Raw genomic sequence first — 21,162 nt, 5'->3', positions numbered from 1 at the left:
CTAGCAAAGGGAGTGCTCCGACAGCCCCACCCGTCCCACCGTGTTCCCCCGGGGCGACAGAGGGTTAACACGCCCCTGGGAGCTGCGTTCAAATCTGCCTTTGCTCACCAATGAAATGACTGAGTCCTGCCCTAGTCCTTACCGGGCAGCTGGGTATTCTGTGCTCGGCAGAGGCCCAGCGCGGTCATGGTAGGGGATTGGGGCCCAGTGGCACAGCTGCGGGGTAGCCTGACACCAGAACGGCAGGGGATTGGGCACATGGGCTCGGCAGCTGTGGTGGAGCCGAACTTTGCAAGGGCAGGTGGTGCAGCACCCGCAGAGCCATGGGGCCACTGGCATGGCTACTGGGGGGGATGCCAGCTACAAACACCGCATTCACCCTAATCTACAACGCCAGAGCCCAGACGCGCTCTCAGTGGGGCACAGCTGCTGCCCGTGGCACTTGCGAGCCTCTTGGGAAGCCCCAGGGGAGTGAGGAAGTTGGGCAGCATTTGCTTGTCATTGGAGAAGAGGAAACGCTGATTCCTCTCCAAGCAGCTGGCAATCAGAGCCGAGCTGTCCCTGGAAGTCACATGGAGCGGTGGTGGAATGGGCCCAGGGAGTGGGGGGAGCCGGCTGTCACGGGAAGGGCATGCTGAGCTAATCAGCAGCGTTTGCTTCCTCTTTAGAGCGTGTCTATTGCCATACACTGAACGCTCTGTCTGGTCTAATGGGAGGGAAGAACCATCTCTTTCTTCCCTTCCCATGGGAGCGGATCACGCCGAAGCAATCAGGAGACGCCGCCGCCTGGGGCAGGAGCCCTGCCTGGATGCACTGAGAAGGGGAATCCCAGCAACGCAAAGCAGAGAGCAACAGAGCAGACCTAGCCCCAAGGACACTACCTGCGTGGTAGGGCGAGGACGGGCTGACGAACCGTCCGGATTTTGTCTCGACCAGCCTGGGCTGCTGGCAAATTTTCTTACAAGCTTCTGAAACCGGGGGAGGGCTTAAAAATGCCTCCGGTGAGGACATGCAACTACCAGGCAGCAGGAGACGGGCATCAGCTGCCCGCCCACCGCAAGAGAGCCAAGCGGCAGATTGGAGCAGAAGTGCCCAGCGGGTTAGCGCCGCAGAGCTGAGACGGCGCCATGCAGGGCAGAGCAGCGGCTGCGGGAGCGCCTGGGCCTCTCCCTGCCCCAGGAAGATTTAGATACAGACACGGACCCAGAACCGGATGAGCCACTAACTCCCCTAGAGCCCCCCCGTCACTCACTGCTGCCCTGGCCTCAGAGCCGTGCCACTCCTGGCCCCTCAGGCCTGCCGTGCCAAGCAGAGGCCAGTCGCGCCAGGCCATGCCAGTCACAGGGATGTTCTCTGCCAGCACCCCAGAATGGCACTACCCCCAGCAGGACAGCAGAGCCTCTCCCAGCCGCCTGGGATCCCTCCGGGGCCCACTCCCTGCCCCCCCATTTCTAACTGACCCAGCCTCCATCTGTAATTAACCCTGCACCTCCTGTGACCAAAGGCTGCCAGCTGTGTCAGGCTGCAGGCTGCCATCTGCTTCAGGACTGGGATTAGTGACCCCAACTCCCCGCTGCCCCCCGGGATTAGCCAGCACTTCCAGGAGGCCGCATGCACACGGGGCCCAGAGCCACCAGCTACAGCAGGGAGGGGAGGTGCAGCCTCCGCCTTCAGCCCCAGACCGAGGAGCCTACGCCCAGAGAGGAGCCATCGGTATTTAAGCCTCTGAGAGCTGGATCTAATCAAAGCGATTCACGTGCGCGGCTGGCCCACAAATCCAGCGCCGGGCGGGAGACGAAGCCTGGGTCGGAAGGCAGCTCAGCGGGGAGAAGAGGAGAATCCTGGGCACGCAACAGGGATGACGGGGAAAAAAAGCCGCCTGCCTCTTCCCCCTCCGCCAGCGACTCGGGCTTGGGGGCTAGCCGCCCCGAGACCCGCTCTGAAGGGAGCTGGGCTGGCTCACACAGGCACGCTCCTTCCCCTCTCCGGGCAGCCGCCTCCCCGGCTGCAAGACAGTCTGTGTTCCGCCCATCACCCCGGCACCTGGGCGGGTTGTGAATATCAACTGCTCGCGAAGCGCTCAGTGACGTGCCTCTTTTTCATCAGGTGTCCCACTAGAAATTCCTTCCCACCGAGCGATGCTGAGAACGGCCAGGAACCTCTGCCTGGCGCCTGTCCACTTGGCCTGGTCCCCTGCCTTTCCTGCCAGGACCTCAGCCGTATTCCCCCGGGAAGTGGTGTTTGCCCCTCCTCGATAGGTGGGGGACTAACCCAAGGGCACACAGCAAGTCAGTAGCAGAGCCCGGAATAGAACCTAGGAGTCCCAGCCTTACCACTGGGCCATGCTTCCTGTGGCCAGCGGCTGCGAGGTCTCCCCCAGCCCTGGCAGCTGGGCTCCGAAGGCAGCAGTCACACGGGACACTCACCAGCAGATGAGGCCAGCCACCACAGCCGTCCAGGTGACACAGCAGGAGTTGGGCCGCTTGGTCTCGGACTCCTCATCTCGTTTGCAGCTGCACAGGCAGATCAGGTAGATGGTGAGGAAGAGCAGGTTGAGGCCGAGGCAGACGGCAGCCACCAGGCCCAGGAACAGCAGGGACTAAGCAAGGGAGAGACGCCAGAGTCAGTGCACGCTCCATGCAGGCTGCACAGTACCACGGCTCGGGACGCGAGAGCAAAGCGAAGGCGCCCGAGGTCCTTGGTTTGCAGGCTCCCTAGAAAGGGCCAATGCCGGCAGGGGGCTGCTCACCACCATCCGCTGGGCTCCAGCGGTGACCAGCTCACACTCAGCACTGGGAAAATCCGCAGCCCCCTCCCACGGCTGCGAAGAGCAGCATTTGATGAAACGCCCCCGCCCCAGAGCTCCAAAGCACGAGGCATCTCCCAGCCCACGGCGAGCCACTTCTGGTCTAGGCGTGCCCAGCCTGGAGAAGGGGCCCGTTCACACACACAGCCCAGACAAGCGCACAGTCAGGTCCTCATACGGCGGCAAAGCGGTCAGAGTGGGGAGGTCTCTGACCAGAGCTGCCCCAGCCTAAGAGGCCGCAGCTCTGTCCTGGGCTGGAGAGACGATGCTGTAGAAAGCGCCCGATCCAGCCCTTTTAGCGAGACCTCCCCCAGCCAGTGGGCACCTCGAGACTCAGTGATCCTGGCCGATGATGGGCGCTTGCCCTCCCCAAGGGGGTACTCCGGCTGAGAGATGGGAGCGGGTGTGTGCGTGTGTGATGCAAGCGCTGGAGCCCAAAGCCCTCTCCACCCATGGAGCAAGGCCAGCCCAGGCAGCTGTCGTGCAAGCTGCCCGTAGACCATTCACCCTGCTAGCACACCTCGCCCGGCCCGTAAGGAACAGCCTCGGGACCAGGGGTGACGTGAGGTTCAATCCACGGCCAATCAGAGCCTATGGGACAGGGAACGGCCGAGGGGAGCTGCACCGAGCGTGGCAGACAGATGGGAGCAGCTCTCCGTCCCTGCCAACTGGGCCAGACCCAGCCGAGTAGCCTAGACGGGAAAGGCCCCTAATCCCACTGCACTGAGCCAGCCATGCCTCCGCCTCGGCTGTATTTAAAGCATTTGCTAGCGGTCAGCAAACATGCCTGTCCCTTAGTTGGTGTGTGCTGGGCATCGGGCTCTTTTCCTCGGGGAATTCACTTGGTGCATAGTTCACGAGCGTCCTGGTGCTGCCTCATCCCAGCCAGCTCTGAAGCCTCAGGGAGATTTCTGTGGGTGCACTCCTCCCCCGGGCACAAACACGCAGCCCTGCCAACTGGCACCCAGCACGCATTTACCCTCCGCCAGCATTCAAACGGTAACAGCATCACAGGGCTGGGAGGGACCTCGAGAGGTCGGCTAGTTCAGCCCCCTGCACTCATGGCAGGACCAAATACTGTCTAGCCCATCCCTGACAGGTGTTTGTCCAACCTGCTCTTAAAGATCTCCAATGCTGGAGATTCCACCACCTCCCTAGGCAATTTATTCCAGTGCTTATCCACCCTGACAGACGTTTTTCCTAATGTCCAACCTTGCTGCAATTTAAGCCCATTGCTTCTTTCCTCTCCTCAGAGGTTAACAGGAACAATTTTTCTCCCTCCTCCTTGTAACAACCTTTTATGTACTTGAAAACTGTTATGTCCCCTCTCAGTCTTCTCTTCTCCAGACTAAACAAACCCAAGTTTTTCAATCTTCCCTCACAGCTCATGTTTTCTAGACCTTCGATCGTTTTTGTTGCTCTTCTCTGGACTTTCACCAATTTGTCCACATCTTTCCTGAAATGTGGCGCCCAGAACTGGACACAATAGTCCAGCTGAGGCCTAATCAGCGCAGAGTAGAGCGGAAGAATTACTTCTCGTGTCTGGCCTACAACACTTCTGCTAATACATCCCAGAATGATGTTCGCTTTTTCTGCAACAGCGTTACACTGTTGACTCATATTTAGCTTGTGATCCACTCTGACCCCCAGATCCCTTTCCGCAGTACTCCTTCCTAGGCAGTCATTTCCCATTTGTATGTGTGCAACTGATTGTTCCTTCCTAAATGCATTTGTCCTGATTGAATTTCATCCTATTTACTTCAGACCATTTCTCCAGTTTGTCCAGATCATTTTGAATTTTAATCCTGTCCTCCAAAGCACTTGCAACCCTGCCCAGCTTGGTATCATCCACAAACTTTATAAGTGTTTGCTCTATGCCAGTATCTAAATCATTGATGAAAATATTGAACAGAACCGGACCCAGAACTGATCCCTGCAGGACCCCTTGATATGCCCTTCCGGCTTGACTGTGAACCACTGATGATTACTCTCTGGGAACGATTTTCCAACTAGTTTTGCACCCACCTTATAGTAGCTCCGTCTAGACTGTATTTCCCTAGTTTGTTTATGAGAAGATCATGCAAGACAGTACCCAAAGCCTTACTTAAGTCAAGATATACCACCTCTACACTACCCCTCTAGTCACAAAACTTGCTACCCTGGCAAAGAAAGCTATCCAGTTGGTTTGACATGATTTGTTCTTGACAAATCCGTGCTGCTACTTATCACCTTATTCTCTTCTAGGTGTTTGCAAATTGATTGCTTGATTATTTGCTCCATTATCTTTCCAGGTACTGAAGTTAAGCTGGCCTGTCTAATTCCCCGGGAGTTTCTTTATCCCCCTTCTTATAGATTGGCACTATTTGCCTTCTTAAAGTCCTCTGGAATCTCTCCCATCTTCCAGGAGTTTGCGAAGATAATCGCTAATGGCTCAGAGATCTCCTCAGTCAGCGCCTTAAGTATTCTAGGATGGGTTTCATCAGGCCTTGTCTAAGTAATTTTTAACTTGTCCTTTCCTTTCCTGTCAACTTCTCCCGGTCTCGTCTCACAGGGTACAGGTACAGTTACACTGCATACTTCTGAGGGAATTCTGTGCCAAAATATTAAAAATTCTGTGCACAATATTTTAAAATTCTACAAGTTTTATTTGTCAAATCAATGTGGAGGCTCCAGCCTGGCATTGGGGAGCACAGGCCACTGGTTGCACAGAGGTGGGAGATCACTCTGCGGCTCCCCCCCAGGACACGGACTCTGCAGTGAATCTGCACCCAACCCTGACACAGCTCAAGGACCGGGCCTGCCCCAGAAACACCCAGAGCCCTGCCCCTCCATGCCAGGTGTGGGCAGGCAGGCTCAGCAAGGCAGGATCCAGGTGTGGAGGGGCTTAGTGTGGGGCGAGACAGTTCTGTGTGGGGCAATCTGGGTGCGGGCAGCCAGGTGCGGGGGGGATCTGGATGCACAGGGGCTTGTTGGGGGTTCTGGGTGCAACAGTAATGGGACTCTGCAGGGGGTCCAGGTGAAGGTGGTTGGGGCACGTCAGAGTGGTCCAGGTGCAGGGGGAGTGGGGCTCATTGGGGGGTGAGGCTCAGTGGGAGGGACTGGGCATGAGGGGGTCTGGATGCACGGGGGTTGGGCGGATGGAGGAGCAGTTCCCTGTACAGGGATCCCTCCCCCTGCAGCTGAGGTGCGATGGGTGCAGGAAGCAGTGTGTGTGTATGTGGGGTGGGGTGTTTGCAGAGATTCCCGCAACTGGGGGAGAAATCTGGGGGTGGGTCTGACCCAGCCCCCGATGCTGTGCAGGGAACAAGGAAGTTCTGTCCTCCCTAGTCTAGCTGGGACTAGCAGCTGAGCCTGGCACAGGGTAGGAGCCACCAGCTGAGTCGTCTCCAGTCTCACCCCCTGCCCCACAGTGATATACCTCTCTGCTGGCTGCTCTGGGCACCTGAAACATACGGCTGGGGAGGGTCGCATGACCACTCCTGGGGCTTCCCTGTCAGAAAGTCATTTTTCTGCAGGGAAGCAAAGACATCTGCGGGGGACATACATTCTGCGGATGTGCAGTGGCGCAGGAAAAACAGGAGTAACTTGGGAAAACAAAGGGTGCTCTCGACTCAGGTTAGCAGCTTGAGTTCAAACCTGTAAGGCAGCTGGAGGTGGAGCTGGAGCGGCTACCTGGAGCTAAAAGCCATTGTGGTGTCTGTGCTGCTATTTGAACCCGAGTTCAGAACCGCCCTGTCTGCAGTGCAGACACACCCTAAACGGCTACGCCTTGCGCTGAAGCTCCATGCTACGCAAGCGCTGGCTGCCCAGGAAGCAGCTTTCCCTTGCTCAGCGGATGTGCCACATGCCGAAGTCTTGCTCCCCGCGTCCCAGACCAGCTGGTGGCCCAGCTGAGCACGGCAGCCGAACTGCCGTCCCGAGCACGTCACGCAAACAGTGACAACTGGCCTTTCCCTCCAGTCGCCTGGCTCTGTTTCCAGGTGCTCACCATGGAGTCAAGAATAACTGCTCCCAAGCCAGGGCCGGGGAGGTGGAAAAGTGCGGCCAGACACAGACACTGAAGAGCCCAGGCACAAAGCCAGGAATGCGCCCCAAGGTGCCTACTCACACCTGGCGGGCGATTTACCGGTCACCCCGTTACAAGGGGACGCCGCAGCCAGCATGAGAGGCAGCAGGCAAACACATGAACCCCAGACACCGGTTATCTTCCCTGCCCGGCTACCCCAAGAGCCAGCACCATGGCCCCCACTCCAGAGTCAGGAGCATCTCCTCCTGAGCCAGGCCCCAAGACATGGGACCCCCCCCGGGAGGTCACCTTCCCTTACAGATATTTATCCACCTGGCAGGCAGCAAGGCAGCTGAACTGCTCTTGGGCACTTGCTCAAATCGCCCGCCTGGGCCCTCCCCGCAGGCATCTCCGCCCAAGAGCGAGGAAGACAGTACCGAGCACGGCACACTGCTCAGTTCCTGCATGCAACGTATCTCACCCCCCTGCAGCCACAGCCCCCGCTCCCTACACACCCCCTGCAGCCCGGGCTGCTGCGATGGGCTCGGCACATCGTTCCGTCTTCAGCCGGCGCAGGATGTGCTTGGCAAGGCGCGCCTGTTTCACACATGGAGCCTCTGGCTCCCCTGGTTTGCGAGCTGCCAGTTCAGGGGGTCTGGTTCTGATCTAAGGCCTGCCACGTTGAAGGCACAAGAGCCTCCGACCAATCTCTGCCCTCAGCGGTCTCCATTAGACATCGAGTGAGACGCACGAGCCGATGACCCTCACCCCCCATTCGACATTGGGGAAGGCAGCGCCAGATGCATGGGATCTCCCCCATCCCAGAGCAACGCCACCTGCATCTCCTGTCCCAGGCTCTCCGGCTCAGCTGTTCCTGTTGCTTGTTCCTCCCCCCGGACTCCCCCTGCTCCTCTCCATTAGTGGCTGCATTAATACCACAAGCAACAGCAGGAAAAGAGTGAATCCGATGAGAGCCAGAGTTGACGCAAGTGAAAGCTGACACGTGACCAGACAATACCACGAGCATAACTGCCCCCAGCCAGTGCATCTGCTAGCTTCCCGTCCAGCAAATTTACCAAATCCAGAGGGCAGGTCACCGTCACGGGACCTAACCAAGACCTATCTTCTAGATGGAGGCCAGCAGGACCCATTCCCGGCCCATCCCGCATGAGGCATTCTTACTGGGTCACGTACGGCAGAACCCCTCTTTTACAAACTAACGGGGGATTGAGAAGTTCATAAAAAAAATTGACAGTCACAAAACAGAACATCCCCGAGTTCCAGCCGGCGCGCTGCGTCGCTGCTCTCCTGCCCGGCGACCACGGCGAAGCCACGGCCAGCGCACGGAACGCGAAGGGACGACGCCCTGTTCTCCACCAATGTCGCTGTTATGGGATTCCCCACCCCAGTCCTGGTCAGGAGAAACGATTGGGAGAGATGGGCACCTGTAAGCGTGGGGCTCACAAAATCGAGGTTCTGCTCGCAGATGGTTGGGGCTGGTTCTAGAGCAACATTTGTCAGGGCAGGGGGGGGGTTAGTGGAGGAGCAGCCTGTCTGGGACAGACCAGACAGCAGGGAAACACACAGTAACTAGGAGGCAAGAGCACATCCACTGGCTCCCGCTCCCCCGCCTTCCTGCCCCCCCCGCGTGACCCAAGGCGGGACTGTCCCCACTTGAAGGGGTGTCTCCTTTCACCAGGTGCTAAGGATTCTCCAAAACAGCAAGCACATATTAAGCGCCTCCAGCACGCTAATCACCCTGCAAGACAGACAGTGGCGCAGTCCCTGCCACAGACAGCATGCAATCCACCAGCTAGAGTGCTCCAAGAATCGGGCTCCAGACTTCCCGAAGGATGCCTGGAGAGGAGGGCGTATCTGGTTGAATTGCCTCTCGTTCGTGCTACAAGTCGGTTAGAGCGTGGGGCTGCTTCCTGGCTAGTTACAGGTTGCCATTAAAGAGATCGATTGACATCTTAATGGCTTGTATCATCCCCCTGAAGCACAGTGGCCTGCCGTGACCTTTTCAGTATTCCACATTTTGATTAAGTGGCGTCTCAGGCCCCTCTGTGCAGGCTGTTGAAGCCATAAAGCAGGGAGCGGGTCACTGAATTCGAAGAAGGGCAAAGTGGTCCCATAATTCAGGGAGCACATGACACATTAACAATAGAGGCCTCGTTCATTACAGGGCTGGACAGGGCAAGAATGGGTTTCTAGTGAAAGGGATGTAGACCCAGCGCCACTCATCCATCTTCCCCCATGACAGAGAGAGACTGTGTGTGTGTGTGTGTGTGTGTGTGTGTGAGTGTGAGAGAGAGAGAGAGATCCACACAACAATCTTTACACTAACGGTGGCTCACATTTGCAACGGTTCCAGTGTAAATGGCTGGTCACACAGCGAACCCCCTCCTGGATCGAGGGGAAGAGACGCACAGCCCCAGACCCAACACTGACTCTGCGCAGCTCTGCCTCAGTTTCCCCACCCATGAAGCAGGGCCAGTCCGTTCCCCGCCCGGCAGGGGGTGCGTTAGGGTGTGACTCTTGCTGTCCCTTTCCACCAGGGACTTCCCACCCCAGATTTTTGGTCCTGCGGAGCTCTCACCTCCCACCCAGCGTGGGGCCAGCCAGGGAGGAGATACAGAGCCAGAGCATCGTCAGCGCGTCGCGCGTATTCCACCGCCGTGTTTCCCGGAACCACAACATGGCGCCAGTTCCAGGGGGCTCCGCAGCCCTGGAGCCTTTCATGAAACTGTCGTTATGTGGCTGAAAGGAGAAAGGGCCCAAAACATCCCCCAGTGCAGTGTGTGGCCTCGGGGCAGCCGTGCTGGTCCCAGGATACGAGAGAGGTTACCACAGCCGCCTCATCTCTCTTTAAACTATCATTCAACTGCAGCCTGAAACGAGTCCTGGGGGAGAATCGTGGATTGAGCTTCCAAGCCCAGATGGGCCGGGGTTCCATGGAGCTGAACCTTCCGGTGTCAGCCACATGGGCCCCCCCTCCCTGCGGTTCTCCCCCCGCCCCTCCCCGCAGTGCTGTGGGAACTAAACACACGCTAACAAGTTGCAGACCCTGCTACTGCACCCCCCCCCCCCGCCTGCCCAGCCATTTCCCAGCACCGAGGGCTCCAGGGTCGTTAGCGGCCCCGCTTGCCTGCCAAGCCCGATCGAATCTAAGAGGCTGGCTTCGATTACTCCAGCTAATGCAGGCCAGAGCGCGGGAGGAGGCTGCTGGGGAAAGCCACGCTGCAGGGCTCTTTGTTAAGGAGTTCTCCGCCTGAGCGGAAAGGGAGAATGCACCAGCAGGAATCATTTCTCTCCGTAACGGGCAATTACTCCTGCAGTCCTAACGAACAGTGCCAGCGCCTCCCCGCCCAGGGCTCTCCATTTCCAGAGCTGTAATTCCCCTATAGATGGGCTGGCCCACGACAGCCATCACAGACATTCCAGCTTACGTGAGGGCCTCAACATGGTGATTCAAGCACAGGCCCCCACTGATCGGGGCCATCTTTACCAGGGGGTGGGTCACAGAGAGACGACAGGTCCCAGCATGCAGCGCTCCAGCTTGAGCGGAGCAGCGGATTGAGGGTTGCATGCTATGTCTGCCAGGGTCAAACCTCCATGGTCCAGATGTGGGCAGCTGAGATTCATTCCCACGCAGGGCCAATCGGGGCAGGCCCCAGGCTCCTGGCATGTTATCAACACAGGCTCCCTGCCCTCCACCGGGCAAGGACTTGGCACTGCCCCAGTGACCAGAACCTATCGAAGAAAAGGGAGAGGAGCGCATGGCATGCAATCCACACCGCAGAATGTACAGCTTCACCGAACGCTCAACCAACCTGCGGAACTCATTGCCAGGGGATGCCGTGAAGGCCACAGGTATAACTGGGCTCAACAAAGAATTAGACCCGTTCCTGGAGGATAGGTCCATCAATGGCTATTAGCCAAGTTGGTCAGGGACACCAGGCCATGCTCAGCGTCCCGAAGCCTCTGACTGACAGAAGCTGGGGCTGGATTGCTCAACGATTGCCCTGTTCTGTTCGTTCCCTCTGAAGCACCTGGCTCCAGCCACTGTCGGAAGACAGGACACTGGGCTAGGTGGGCCGTCCTTGTGACGCACAGCGGGCATCCCTGGAAGTTTCGTGTCCTCAGCCGGGCCCGGGCAAGGCCTTCCTCAGCAGCACCGCACGGCCCCTGCCACAGAGGCAGGCAGCAATCACCCTGCAGGGCGTGACCCTCTCCCAGGGAGGCATAGAGGGGAGCTCATCGCAGGACGGTCCCATGGGTACGGCACTGGACGGGGCCTCAGAAACCGCGGGTTCTACCCCTGGCTTGGCACAACCGTGGGCAACTCCCTGCCCTGCTCTGTCGGGTCTGCGAGCTCACTGGGGCAGGGACTCTCTCACCCTGCACACTGCAGCCCCCCTAAGGCATTACACTGGTGCAATACAAGTCCTGACACACAACGGCCCAGGCAGACGCCACCTTCCTTTAGCTCCCAGTTCCCCTATATTTAACGCCTCCCTTCCCGGGTCGGGAAACCTCAGAGCGTGACTGGCTGATGACAGCGACTCAGGTTAACTCCTGATGCTGACCCCCTCCAGCAGGGATCTTCTCCCACTCCCTTCCCCAGCCAGAGGCAGGCCCACGTCCTGCCTTTTTTTTTTGGTGCACTTGTCACTGCATATTTTTATTCCAACCTTTGTCAGCCGTTCACCTGCTCCTAGAGGCAGGGAGCAGCCGCAGCTCTGCACTGCTCCGGGGCAGCTAGCGAGGAACAGAGTGAGCCCAGTGACAAGGAGAAGGGGAAAGCAGCTCTGATCACCTGGCTCTCACACAGCGACAGCCAGTCTGGTACCGAGCGGGCAGCTTCCATCAGCCCGAATTTCCGCTCCTCCATCTCGCTTCCCGATAGCGGCTCTCTGAAGGGGGGACGCCCCCACCCCCTCCGGTTTCAATAAAGCCCCGTTTGTCCCGTCGGCTCCCCACCTGCTATTGCATTGCTGTTTTGCATCAAGGGAGGAGCTGGCACCAGCCCAGAAATGGCAAGGACCAGGGGCTCTCAGCTCATCGAAAGCCCCATGCTACGGACCCAGCTCCCAAGTCCTGGGATGATCGGCACGCGGACCGGCCGAGGCAGCATGTCGTTTTGGACTTGCTTTGCGGGTGGCTCTGGCCGTTACACAGCACTGCGAGTGGCTGGTGAGAGGCTCTTAGAATGGGTTAGACCAGCACCGGCCCTGGGCTCGGTGGAGCCGGTGCCATGGCAGGAGATGCATTAGAGGTGGGGGAAGAGCGATGCCACTGCTGCTTAGGACCAACCCAACCCTACAAAGCGTGAAAGCAAAGCTGCACCAGCGGGCCGGAAAGGGGAGAGGCAGCCGACAAAGTCACAGGCAGGAGAGGAGCTTGGAGCAGCTCAAAGCCGCTGAGCGGACTGAGCCGGATCCCAGCGGGAAGGGTGTGAAAAGGTGTCATTTGGAGGCAGGGACAATGATTAACCCGAGGTGACAGAGTACAGGGACCCGGCTTGTTCTGGGGACGTCCTTGGTCAGTTCTTTGCAGTGGGAATCCTGCACCCAGACTGGAACTTGCAACACACTCGCTGACCAGAGGGAGAGTGAGGCCCAGGTCCGTCCCTCCGTTAAAACAGAGCTTTCAGCGAGCACTGGGGCAGAGTCCAGGGGCTGGGGCTGGGATCTCTCCGTGAGGCTAGACCCTTGAACTGTGCTGAAGTCTCTATTAGAGAGAGGGTGAAGCGAGGGCCCCGCCTTGTACCCGGTGCTTTCACCTCTGGGGACCCCGGTCAGGAAAAAGAGCCCAGGGCTGGAAGAGCAGGGGACTGGGGGGTCAGGATTTGAGGGGCATCCGCAGAGCTGTGGGGGCGACCCGGGGCTGGAAGAGCAGGTGTGTGGGGGCCGCAGCCCAATCAATCCACTGCAGCCCTGGGATTGTGCGTTATGCAGAAACTTTTCCTGCGAGGACCTGGCTCGAGAGAGCCGCTCTGAACAGAGCAGCGATGTTCCAATCACCTGAGCCGCTGCCCTGGTTTCCGCAGCCCTCCCCCAGGCTAAGCCAGTGCCCCCCACCCACCCAGGGGGAAGAGTTTTCAAACACTTTCCCTGCAGCTCCCAGGGGACGTGGACCCAGCAGCCTGGTTGGCACAGGAAGTGACACAAGCAGCAGCGGACGCCCCCGGGGGCTGCCGGGCGAGCAAGTGCTCGCTGGGAGATTGGCCTCCGCAGATCCCCTCCCTCGTGGTGCAAGGGGCAGCCAGTGCGGCCTGGGCCCAGCCAGTAGCTCAGAGCAGAGCTGCGGGACGCTGGGGTTGCACAAGAAAGTTGTTCCCGCCACGTCCTCTCCCTCCCGCTGCACACGCTCCTCTGGGGGGAGGTGGGGCTGATAAACAGGGCATCGGGGTCATCCAGCAAAGAAGCGGCGGTTCTGTTGTAGAGCAGAGACTGGTCGTTCTTCCCTGGAGCCCTGGGCTTTCCCAGCTGGACTGGTACCCAGGCCCCCCCGGCACACAATGTCCAAAGGGAGTGAGACAGAAACCTGGCACATCGGGGGTTAGGACTTAGACCTCCAGCTACGATCGTCGGTTAAACCACGCCCGTGCCCATGCGAAAGGCGCGCCGTCACACCACGCAGTACTGCGTCGGCACCAAAGCGTGGCACAGGTCCAAGCCAATCCTCACACCCCTCCAGGAGAAAGGCAAGCCTCGCTGTGCCTGGGCACCACGGAACCGGTCTGCCCCCGGCCCCATACACATCTCCCCGGGCACCACAGGACCAGTCTGCCCCCGGCCCCATACACATATCCCTGGGCACCACATGACCAGTCTGCCCCCACCCCATACACATCTCCCTGGGCATCACAGGACCGGTCTGCCCCCCGGCCCCATACACATCTCCCTGGACACCACAGGACCGGTCTGCCCCCAGCCCCATATACATCTCCCTGGGCACCACAGGACCGGTCTGCCCCCGGCCCCATACACATCTCCCTGTGCACCACAGGACCAGTCTGCCCCCGGCCCCGCACACATCTCCCTGGACACCACAGGACCAGTCTGCCCCCGGCCCCATACACATCTCCCTGTGCACCACAGGACCAGTCTGCCCCCGGCCCCATACACATCTCCCTGTGCACCACAGGACCAGTCTGCCCCCGGCCCCATACACATCTCCCTGTGCACCACAGGACCGGTCTGCCCCCGGCCCCATACACATCTCCCTGTGCACCACAGGACCAGTCTGCCCCCGGCCCCGCACACATCTCCCTGGGCACCACAGGACCAGTCTGCCCCCGGCCCCGCACACATCTCCCTGGGCACCACAGGACCGGTCTGCCCCCGGCCCCGCACACATCTCCCTGGACACCACAGGACCAGTCTGCCCCCGGCCCCATACACATCTCCCTGGACACCACAGGACCGGTCTGCCCCCGGCCCCGCACACATCTCCCTGTGCACCACAGGACCGGTCTGTCCCCGGCCCCATACACATCTCCCTGGACACCACAGGACCGGTCTGCCCCCAGCCCCGCACACATCTCCCTGTGCACCACAGGACCAGTCTGCTCCCGGCCCCGCACACATCTCCCTGGGCACCACAGGACCGGTCTGCCCCCGGCCCCGCACACATCTCCCTGGACACCACAGGACCAGTCTGCCCCCGGCCCCGCACACATCTCCCTGGACACCACAGGACCAGTCTGCCCCCGGCCCCGCACACATCTCCCTGGGCACAGAGAGCCAGGCTCAGACTGGAGCTGGCAAACTCCCGTCTTTACGCCTGTGTTCGAAGAGGCTGTGTAGAAGAGAAACCAGATCCTCGGGGCGTCTGCGAAAGTCCCCCCAAGAGCACCGGTGTCGTGTGCCCGCAGCAGCTTCTGCCTGACGCGAGTGGACAGTGCTGCCACTGCCAGCGTACTCAGCCTGAGACCCAGTCCCAGCGCCAAGCCCTCGATTCCCGGCAGCCACAGGGCCAAACCCAGCCAGGCGGACGAGCTGTGCTCCTTTCAATGGAGACCTTGCCACAACCCTGCAGGACTTCCCCTCCCACCCAGGTAACAGCGCTGCATACTGGCTCATCCCCACTATGGCTGGCTTCCATTCCCCCCCCGCCCCGCCGCACGCTACCCCAGAGGTGGCCGCATTTCTGCACACTGCCTGTAAGGTGCTATGAAAATGTCATCCACGACCTACATCCCCAGCACCCCCCCTCCTCCCCACGAGCAGCACCGTGCACTCACTCAGCAGCAGCCGCTGGGCTCCGAGCAGCAGAAAACCCGCCCGACACCTTTGCACGGAAGGTGAGAGGGCTGCAAAGGGCTTCCTGTGCGCAGCTGTATTGTTTGAAGGTTTCCTTCCTGCCCGGCCTGGTTTGGCACAGCCATGCTTATTAGTGAGCAGATACGATCTTATCGAGGCAGCTGGAATCGAGTGCACCACCGGTTCCCGATGGCACGAGACCAAGCAGGAACCGCTCCCCCCAAATTATCGATGGCAGATAACGGGCAGCCTCCACAGCGCTCCCTGGAGAGAACCGCACGGGATTCAGAGCAAAGCAAGGGCTGGTGCGCTTTGCAGTTCTGAATACACTGCAGCCGACTCTACCCCATTGAGTAGCCCCTCCGAAAGGGCTGTGGGGTGCCGAATGGAGCCGGGAGGGGCGCTCCTCCTGGGGAGCGGTGGGTTCATGGTGGGGAGGATTAAAGAAGAAAAGTCATAGCCGTACACGTCTGTATGGTGTCTTTCAGCCATGAGTGCTTTGCAGACTATATGCAGGCAGCACCAGGGAAGTGCGGCCACCCCTGGGGAGGAGCGCACCGAATAGGGGTGCGAGCGGTGTGTTTTTAGCAGAGGACAGCGGGACAGGCCCCTAACTCATGGGGACTGGTGTCCACAGGCAACAGACCGGCGCTTGGGGCGGGGGGCAGAGCTCCATTTTGGTGGTGCTACAACTCCTCCTGGCTGGAACGGGCCCTGCTGCAGGCCGGAGTGGGAGCAGGCGGGGCCCTGCAGACAGGAACTAAGCCCCAGCGAGGGGGCTGGCGCACAGCGCGAGGGGGAGAACAGGACGGCTGCTCTGGCAGAGAAGCTGGTAACGCCGAGGCGGGCTCTACCTGGCTCGGTGGGCTAGTCCCTCCCGAGCTTACCTCGGCTTCCCGCACAGTGCTACATTCAGTGTCCACAGACCCCGGGACACTCTCCTAAGGGCGGCCCTGGGCTCCCAACGGATCTCAGAGCCCCTGTGCTCTGATCACCCAGAGCCGCTCCAACGCTGCAGGGCCAGGTCCCGAAGCCGGCAGCCAAGTCCCATGTCCACGTGGCACATCCTGAGCAGGCCTGTATCCCAGGAAGGAGAACTGGGGCCCACCCACCGCGTCAGGGACGGAGCCACACGCACCGGGAGGGAGGAGTTAGCTCTCGCCCGGGTCCACGCTCCAGCTGACCAGCACCTCATCCGCATCGGTCACCTTCTGGTTATAGCCCTGCAGGCCTAGCACCGCCAGCACCCCCCTCCATCAGCAGCAGCCCACACCCAGCCCCCCGGGGCCTGTCCAGCACCGATCAGAACAAGCGATTCCAGTCACAGGCACCCCACCGCCCACCTGGTAGCTACTCAGAGCCGTGCACTGTGCTGCCAGCGACCTCTAGCTGCTTACCAGCCCCCATTAGCTTCCTCACGCCGCACCACTTTTCCCTGGTGGAGAAGCTCATGGGAGGCAGGACCCCCACCCCAATGCACCAGTCAGGCTCCAAATTACCTTGTACCTTTTGTTAAACAGACACTCAGAGCCACAAACCAAGCCAGGGTGGGCACTAGGAGAGCACGGGGAACTTCCCAGCACTTCACCAGCACCAACGGCCGGGCATTTGCCCTCCACACAGCCCAACAGTGCTTGAAGGGACACGCCAGGCTACCCAGGTTGCTCAAAAAGAGCCATCTTTGCAGGTGTTTGTGAGCAACCCAGCAGGCGAAATCAACAAAGGAGGGGGGGAAGAACTCGAAGTGGCTTTTCCTCGCAGAGGGACCTGCTCCCTGCATTTCGCCCAGCCAGGCCGGTGAAGTGGACCAGTCGCATCCTGGTTCTCGTGCTCCAATTCTGACGTACCGACCCGCCTGGCCTTCCCGTATTGCGCAACGGCCAGACGGGGTCCCAGCGCGAGAGTCACTGCTCGAGCTCAAAGCTGAGATCCTTGGGTTTCAGGTGCAAATTCAAAAACAATGTTCTCAATTAGTCCCCCCCTTTCCCTCCCCCCACCAGCCATGCCACTCCCCATTTTGCCAACAGCCGCCATTCAAGCTGTGTGTGGAGCTAGCTGCCTTCATCTCCCAGACAGGTAGTAAGAAAAGGACGCATCTAACCCCACAGGCTTGTGCTTAAAGCCCTGCATTCAATTAGCACGGGTTGGAATCAGCAGGTTTTCCAGGGTAATTGGAAACCTTTGGCCACTCGCTGTCAATCATCGACTGTGTATAATTTTTTGCGTTTCTATAATGACTTGCAACTCAAAGTACTTTGGGAATTATGCCGAGGCGGCACCCCTGAAATGCAGCCACCTCTGGGGTGGAGGGTGGCAGTCAACCAGCAAAGAGTACAACAGCGTCATAGGAAGGGGGATAATGACAATGCAGTAACTTTTAACGTTTCATCCAAGGGCCCAGCCCCCAACAAACAACATGGCGCTGTCTGAAGGCCTTCGGAGACTCTGGGAGTCAGCGCCATTGGGTTTCAACCTGGGGTTCTCTCCCGGAGGTGACTGAGCTGTCCCCTGCCAACAAAGCACAAAAGCCAAGACGCTCTCTGTAGCACACTCACAAGGACAGGGCTGGCAGTGCAGGGCCAGGAGGGCTAGCGACGCACAGAGGAGGGACAGAGTAGCAGCCGTGTTAGTCTGTATCCGCAAAAAGAAGAACAGGAGGACTTGTGGCACCTTAGAGACTAACAAATTTATTAGAGCATAAGCTTTCGTGGACTACAGCCCACTTCTTCGGATGCATATATATATCCGAAGAAGTGGGCTGTAGTCCACGAAAGCTTATGCTCTAATAAATTTGTTAGTCTCTAAGGTGCCACAAGTCCTCCTGTTCTTTTTTTAGAGGAGGGACAGGTAGGACTGGCAGTGGGAGGGTGCGAAAGGGTCAGTCAGAGGGACGGAGCTAGTAGCAGGACCGATGGCTGGAAGAAGAGCTGCGCCATTGCCCACGTCCCCCGCTTTCCAGCATCCCTCGGTCACCGGCTGCATCCTCTGCTTTGCTTTGACAGGACAGAAGCCCCCCACGCGCCTTGCCGCACTGGAAGAGTATTGCGGGGGGGGGGGGGGCAGGGGAAAGGGGGTGTACAGTACAGTAGCTGCCCTGAGAGCCACTTGAAGGGGGCTCCAGAAGATGAACTCAAGTAGCCCTTGCACTGCACATCTCCTAACCGTGGCTAGGGGCACGTCCAGGGAGGCAGACGGCTACTCCAGCCGATCACTCCTTGCACCTACAAACGGTCTGAAAACACCAAAGGGCAGGAGAACACCTGGGCAGCTTCCCACTGGCCCCAAAACTTGTTCCATCCAAAACCTAACATTAAAAAGAGTGGCAACTCCCCTCTTGTGGGGTGTGTTCAGAGGAGTGCGACAAAGGCCCTGCTAGCACAAGAGAGCCCTGGTTTCTGGGTGGCACTAATGGAATCCAATGCTTTAGAGGCCCATGGCGAGCAGAAGAGAAGCAGTGATTTAACGCCCCTTTGTTTGCTTCCCTCCCCCTTCATTCACAGCAGAAAGACTGACTAGACAGTTGCCATTTCTGCTTTTCTTCCCAGCCTGGGGCAAGGCCTGGGTTGCAAACCCTGCAAGGGGATGTTTCGCTGGGAAGAGAAGAACTTTGCATTTTAAGAAACATTTTGCAGATTTTTTTCTCTCAATAACTAAGTTTGGCCAAACCTTTAATGTGCGCACTACTCCTACAACGCTGGCCCTGGCTAGCGGCTCCCTGCAGCCGCCGCACTCAGAGACACAGCGGAAACGAACAGAACAGGTTCCAACATTAACACAACCGAGTAAATCTCTGATTCTTGCACACAGGAAAGCGTGGTTAGCAGGCAAGAGCCGTTACCTTTGTAAATACCATTTCAGGTGACAACATAATCTGTAGGACTCGGGGAGGGGGCGCCATCCGTGGCCTAGAAATCTGTATTCTCTGCTTACCCTACAGGTTCTTCCCCAGCAGGACACCCCCCAGGAGATAAATATCTGCTTCCCCCCCCCCCCTTTTTTTTTAATAGAGCAAACAAAAGGTCCACATGCAGCATGAGTGTGGAGGAAAAAGGTACCTGGAAATTAGAAATTTTCCCATGGGAAACAGGGATGGATTCCACCTCCCCTACCCAGAGCTCCCTCTGATTCCCAGCAAATCCATTTTGTAGCCAGACTGAAACTTTCCAAAGGCGATTCCCCATCCCCCCCTCCACACAGCCCCACAGGCAAAGCCCGGCTGGGTTGGGAAGGTTCAGAGCCACGGCCAGGCTGGGGGCAGAGGCCGGATTTGGGGGAAGGCCTGGGATGCATTAATTTTATTCAGGTTCTTATTGGCGGTACCCAGGCTGCAGGTCGGGGGAGTGGGGGGTAATGAGAAGGGGCCAGCTACTGCCCTGCTAGGGCAGGAACGGGGAGCTCTGGGTACCAGTTTTCTGGTTGCTCCCCTACTGGGGGCGGAAGCTGCCATGGGTTGGCAAGGGGGTGGCTGAGGAGCGGCCGAGCCCGCAGGGTAGGGCGCATGCAGACTGCCCTGGGCACGGGGTTAGCGCGCCAGGGAATCCGCACATGCGGGCGCTGCCCCGGGGAAGTTGGCAGCACACGAGGGTGACCCCGGAGCTGCCCCCCAGGTTCGCAGTGTGCAGAGGGGGGGGGGGGGGGGTTACACAGGAGGAATGGCCCTGAGATGGCAGGTGGGAATTGACTGCACTGGGGCTTGCAATGCAGGGGGTCTGGGGGAGGCACTAAGGGGGTGGGGGAGAAAGAGACTGAGGGAGCAAGGGCTGAGAGGGCAGCGCATAAAGCTGGGGCGCAGGTGCCTGGGAGGGGGAGACGGGGGGGGGTCAGGTGCACGGGGGCTGCCGGGGAGGAAAGTCCAGGGAGAAGGGGAGCTGGGTGCACGGGGGCTACTGGGGGGAGGGGGGCTGGGTGCACCAGGGCTGCCGGGAGGGAGAGTCTGGGAGCTGCCGGGGGGAGGCGGGCTAGGTGCACGGAGGAAAGGGGGGGCCTGGTGCACGGGGGCTGCCGCGGGGAGGGTCTGGGGGCTGCCGGGGGAAGGGGGGGGCTAGATGCACGGAGGGAAAGGGGGGCGGGTGCCCGGGGGCTGCCGCGGGGAGGGTCTGGGGGCTGCCGGGGGAAGGGGGGCCGGGTGCCCGGGGAGGGAAGGGGGGCCGGGTGCCGCCGCGGGGAGGGTCTGGGGGCTGCCGGGGGAAGGGGGGCTGGGTGCACGGGGGGGAAGGGGGACCGGGGGCTGTCAGGGAGGCCGGGTGCCCGGGGGCTGCCGCGGGGAGGGTCTGGGGGCTGCCGGGGGAAGGGGGAGGCCGGGTGCACGAGGGGAAGGGGGGCCGGGTGCCCGGGGGCTGCCGGGGGGAGGGGGGCTGGGTGCACGGGGCGGAGGGGGACCGGGGGCTGCCAGGGAGGGAAAGGGGGGCGGGTGCCCGGGGGCTGCCGCGGGGAGGGTCTGGGGGCTGCCGGGGGAAGGGGGGCTGGGTGCACGGGGCGGAGGGGGACCGGGGGCTGCCGGGGGAAGGGGGGCTGGGTGCACGGGGCGGAGGGGGCCCGGGGGCTGCCGCGGGGAGGGTCTGGGGGCTGCCGCGGGGAGGGGGGGCTGGGTGCACGGGGCGGAGGGGGCCCGGGGGCTGCCAGGGAGGGAAAGGGGGGCGGGTGCCCGGGGGCTGCCGCGGGGAGGGTCTGGGGGCTGCCGGGGGAAGGGGGGCTGGGTGCACGGGGGGGAAGGGGGACCGGGGGCTGCCGGGGAGGGAAAGGGGGGCGGGTGCCCGGGGGCTGCCACGGGGAGGGTCTGGGGGCTGCCGGGGGAAGGGGGGCGGGTGCACGGGGCGGAGGGGGACCGGGGGCTGCCAGGGAGGGAAAGGGGGGCGGGTGCCCGGGGGCTGCCGGGCGCGGACCCACCTGCTGGTAGTCGGGCTGCTGCGGGCGGAAGGCGCTGGGCACGGGCTGCAGCCGCAGGTTGACGTGCGGGAAGCGGTGCAGCCAGGCGGCCCACCAGGGCGCCAGGTAGTCGGCGCGCGCGGCCAGCAGGGCCATGGCTCCGGACCGGCTCCTCCGCGCGCCCCGCTCGGCTCCAGCGCCCGGCCAGGCCCCGC

The 21,162-nt window shown here is 60.4% G+C and overlaps 1 protein-coding gene across 1 annotated transcript in view; it reads right to left on the bottom strand.

Annotated features, from left to right (window-relative positions):
- The window catches only part of TTYH2 (tweety family member 2), a 42,468-nt gene extending 21,306 nt beyond the window's left edge, over window positions 1-21,162 (bottom strand). Inside the window, exons 1-2 of the mRNA XM_065563720.1 lie at window positions 20,969-21,162; window positions 2,427-2,599 (exon numbers count right to left, since the gene is read on the bottom strand). Of these exons, the coding sequence (XP_065419792.1) occupies window positions 2,427-2,599; window positions 20,969-21,103 (308 nt within the window). The 5' untranslated portion in view covers window positions 21,104-21,162. The remainder of the gene's footprint in view (window positions 1-2,426; window positions 2,600-20,968) is intronic.

This window comes from Chrysemys picta, chromosome 12 (assembly GCF_011386835.1).
Source record: "Chrysemys picta bellii isolate R12L10 chromosome 12, ASM1138683v2, whole genome shotgun sequence".
Classification (NCBI taxonomy): Eukaryota; Metazoa; Chordata; order Testudines; family Emydidae; genus Chrysemys; species Chrysemys picta.
Note: the sequence above shows the minus strand (reverse complement) of the source record. Positions and strands in the feature narration are given on the sequence as shown.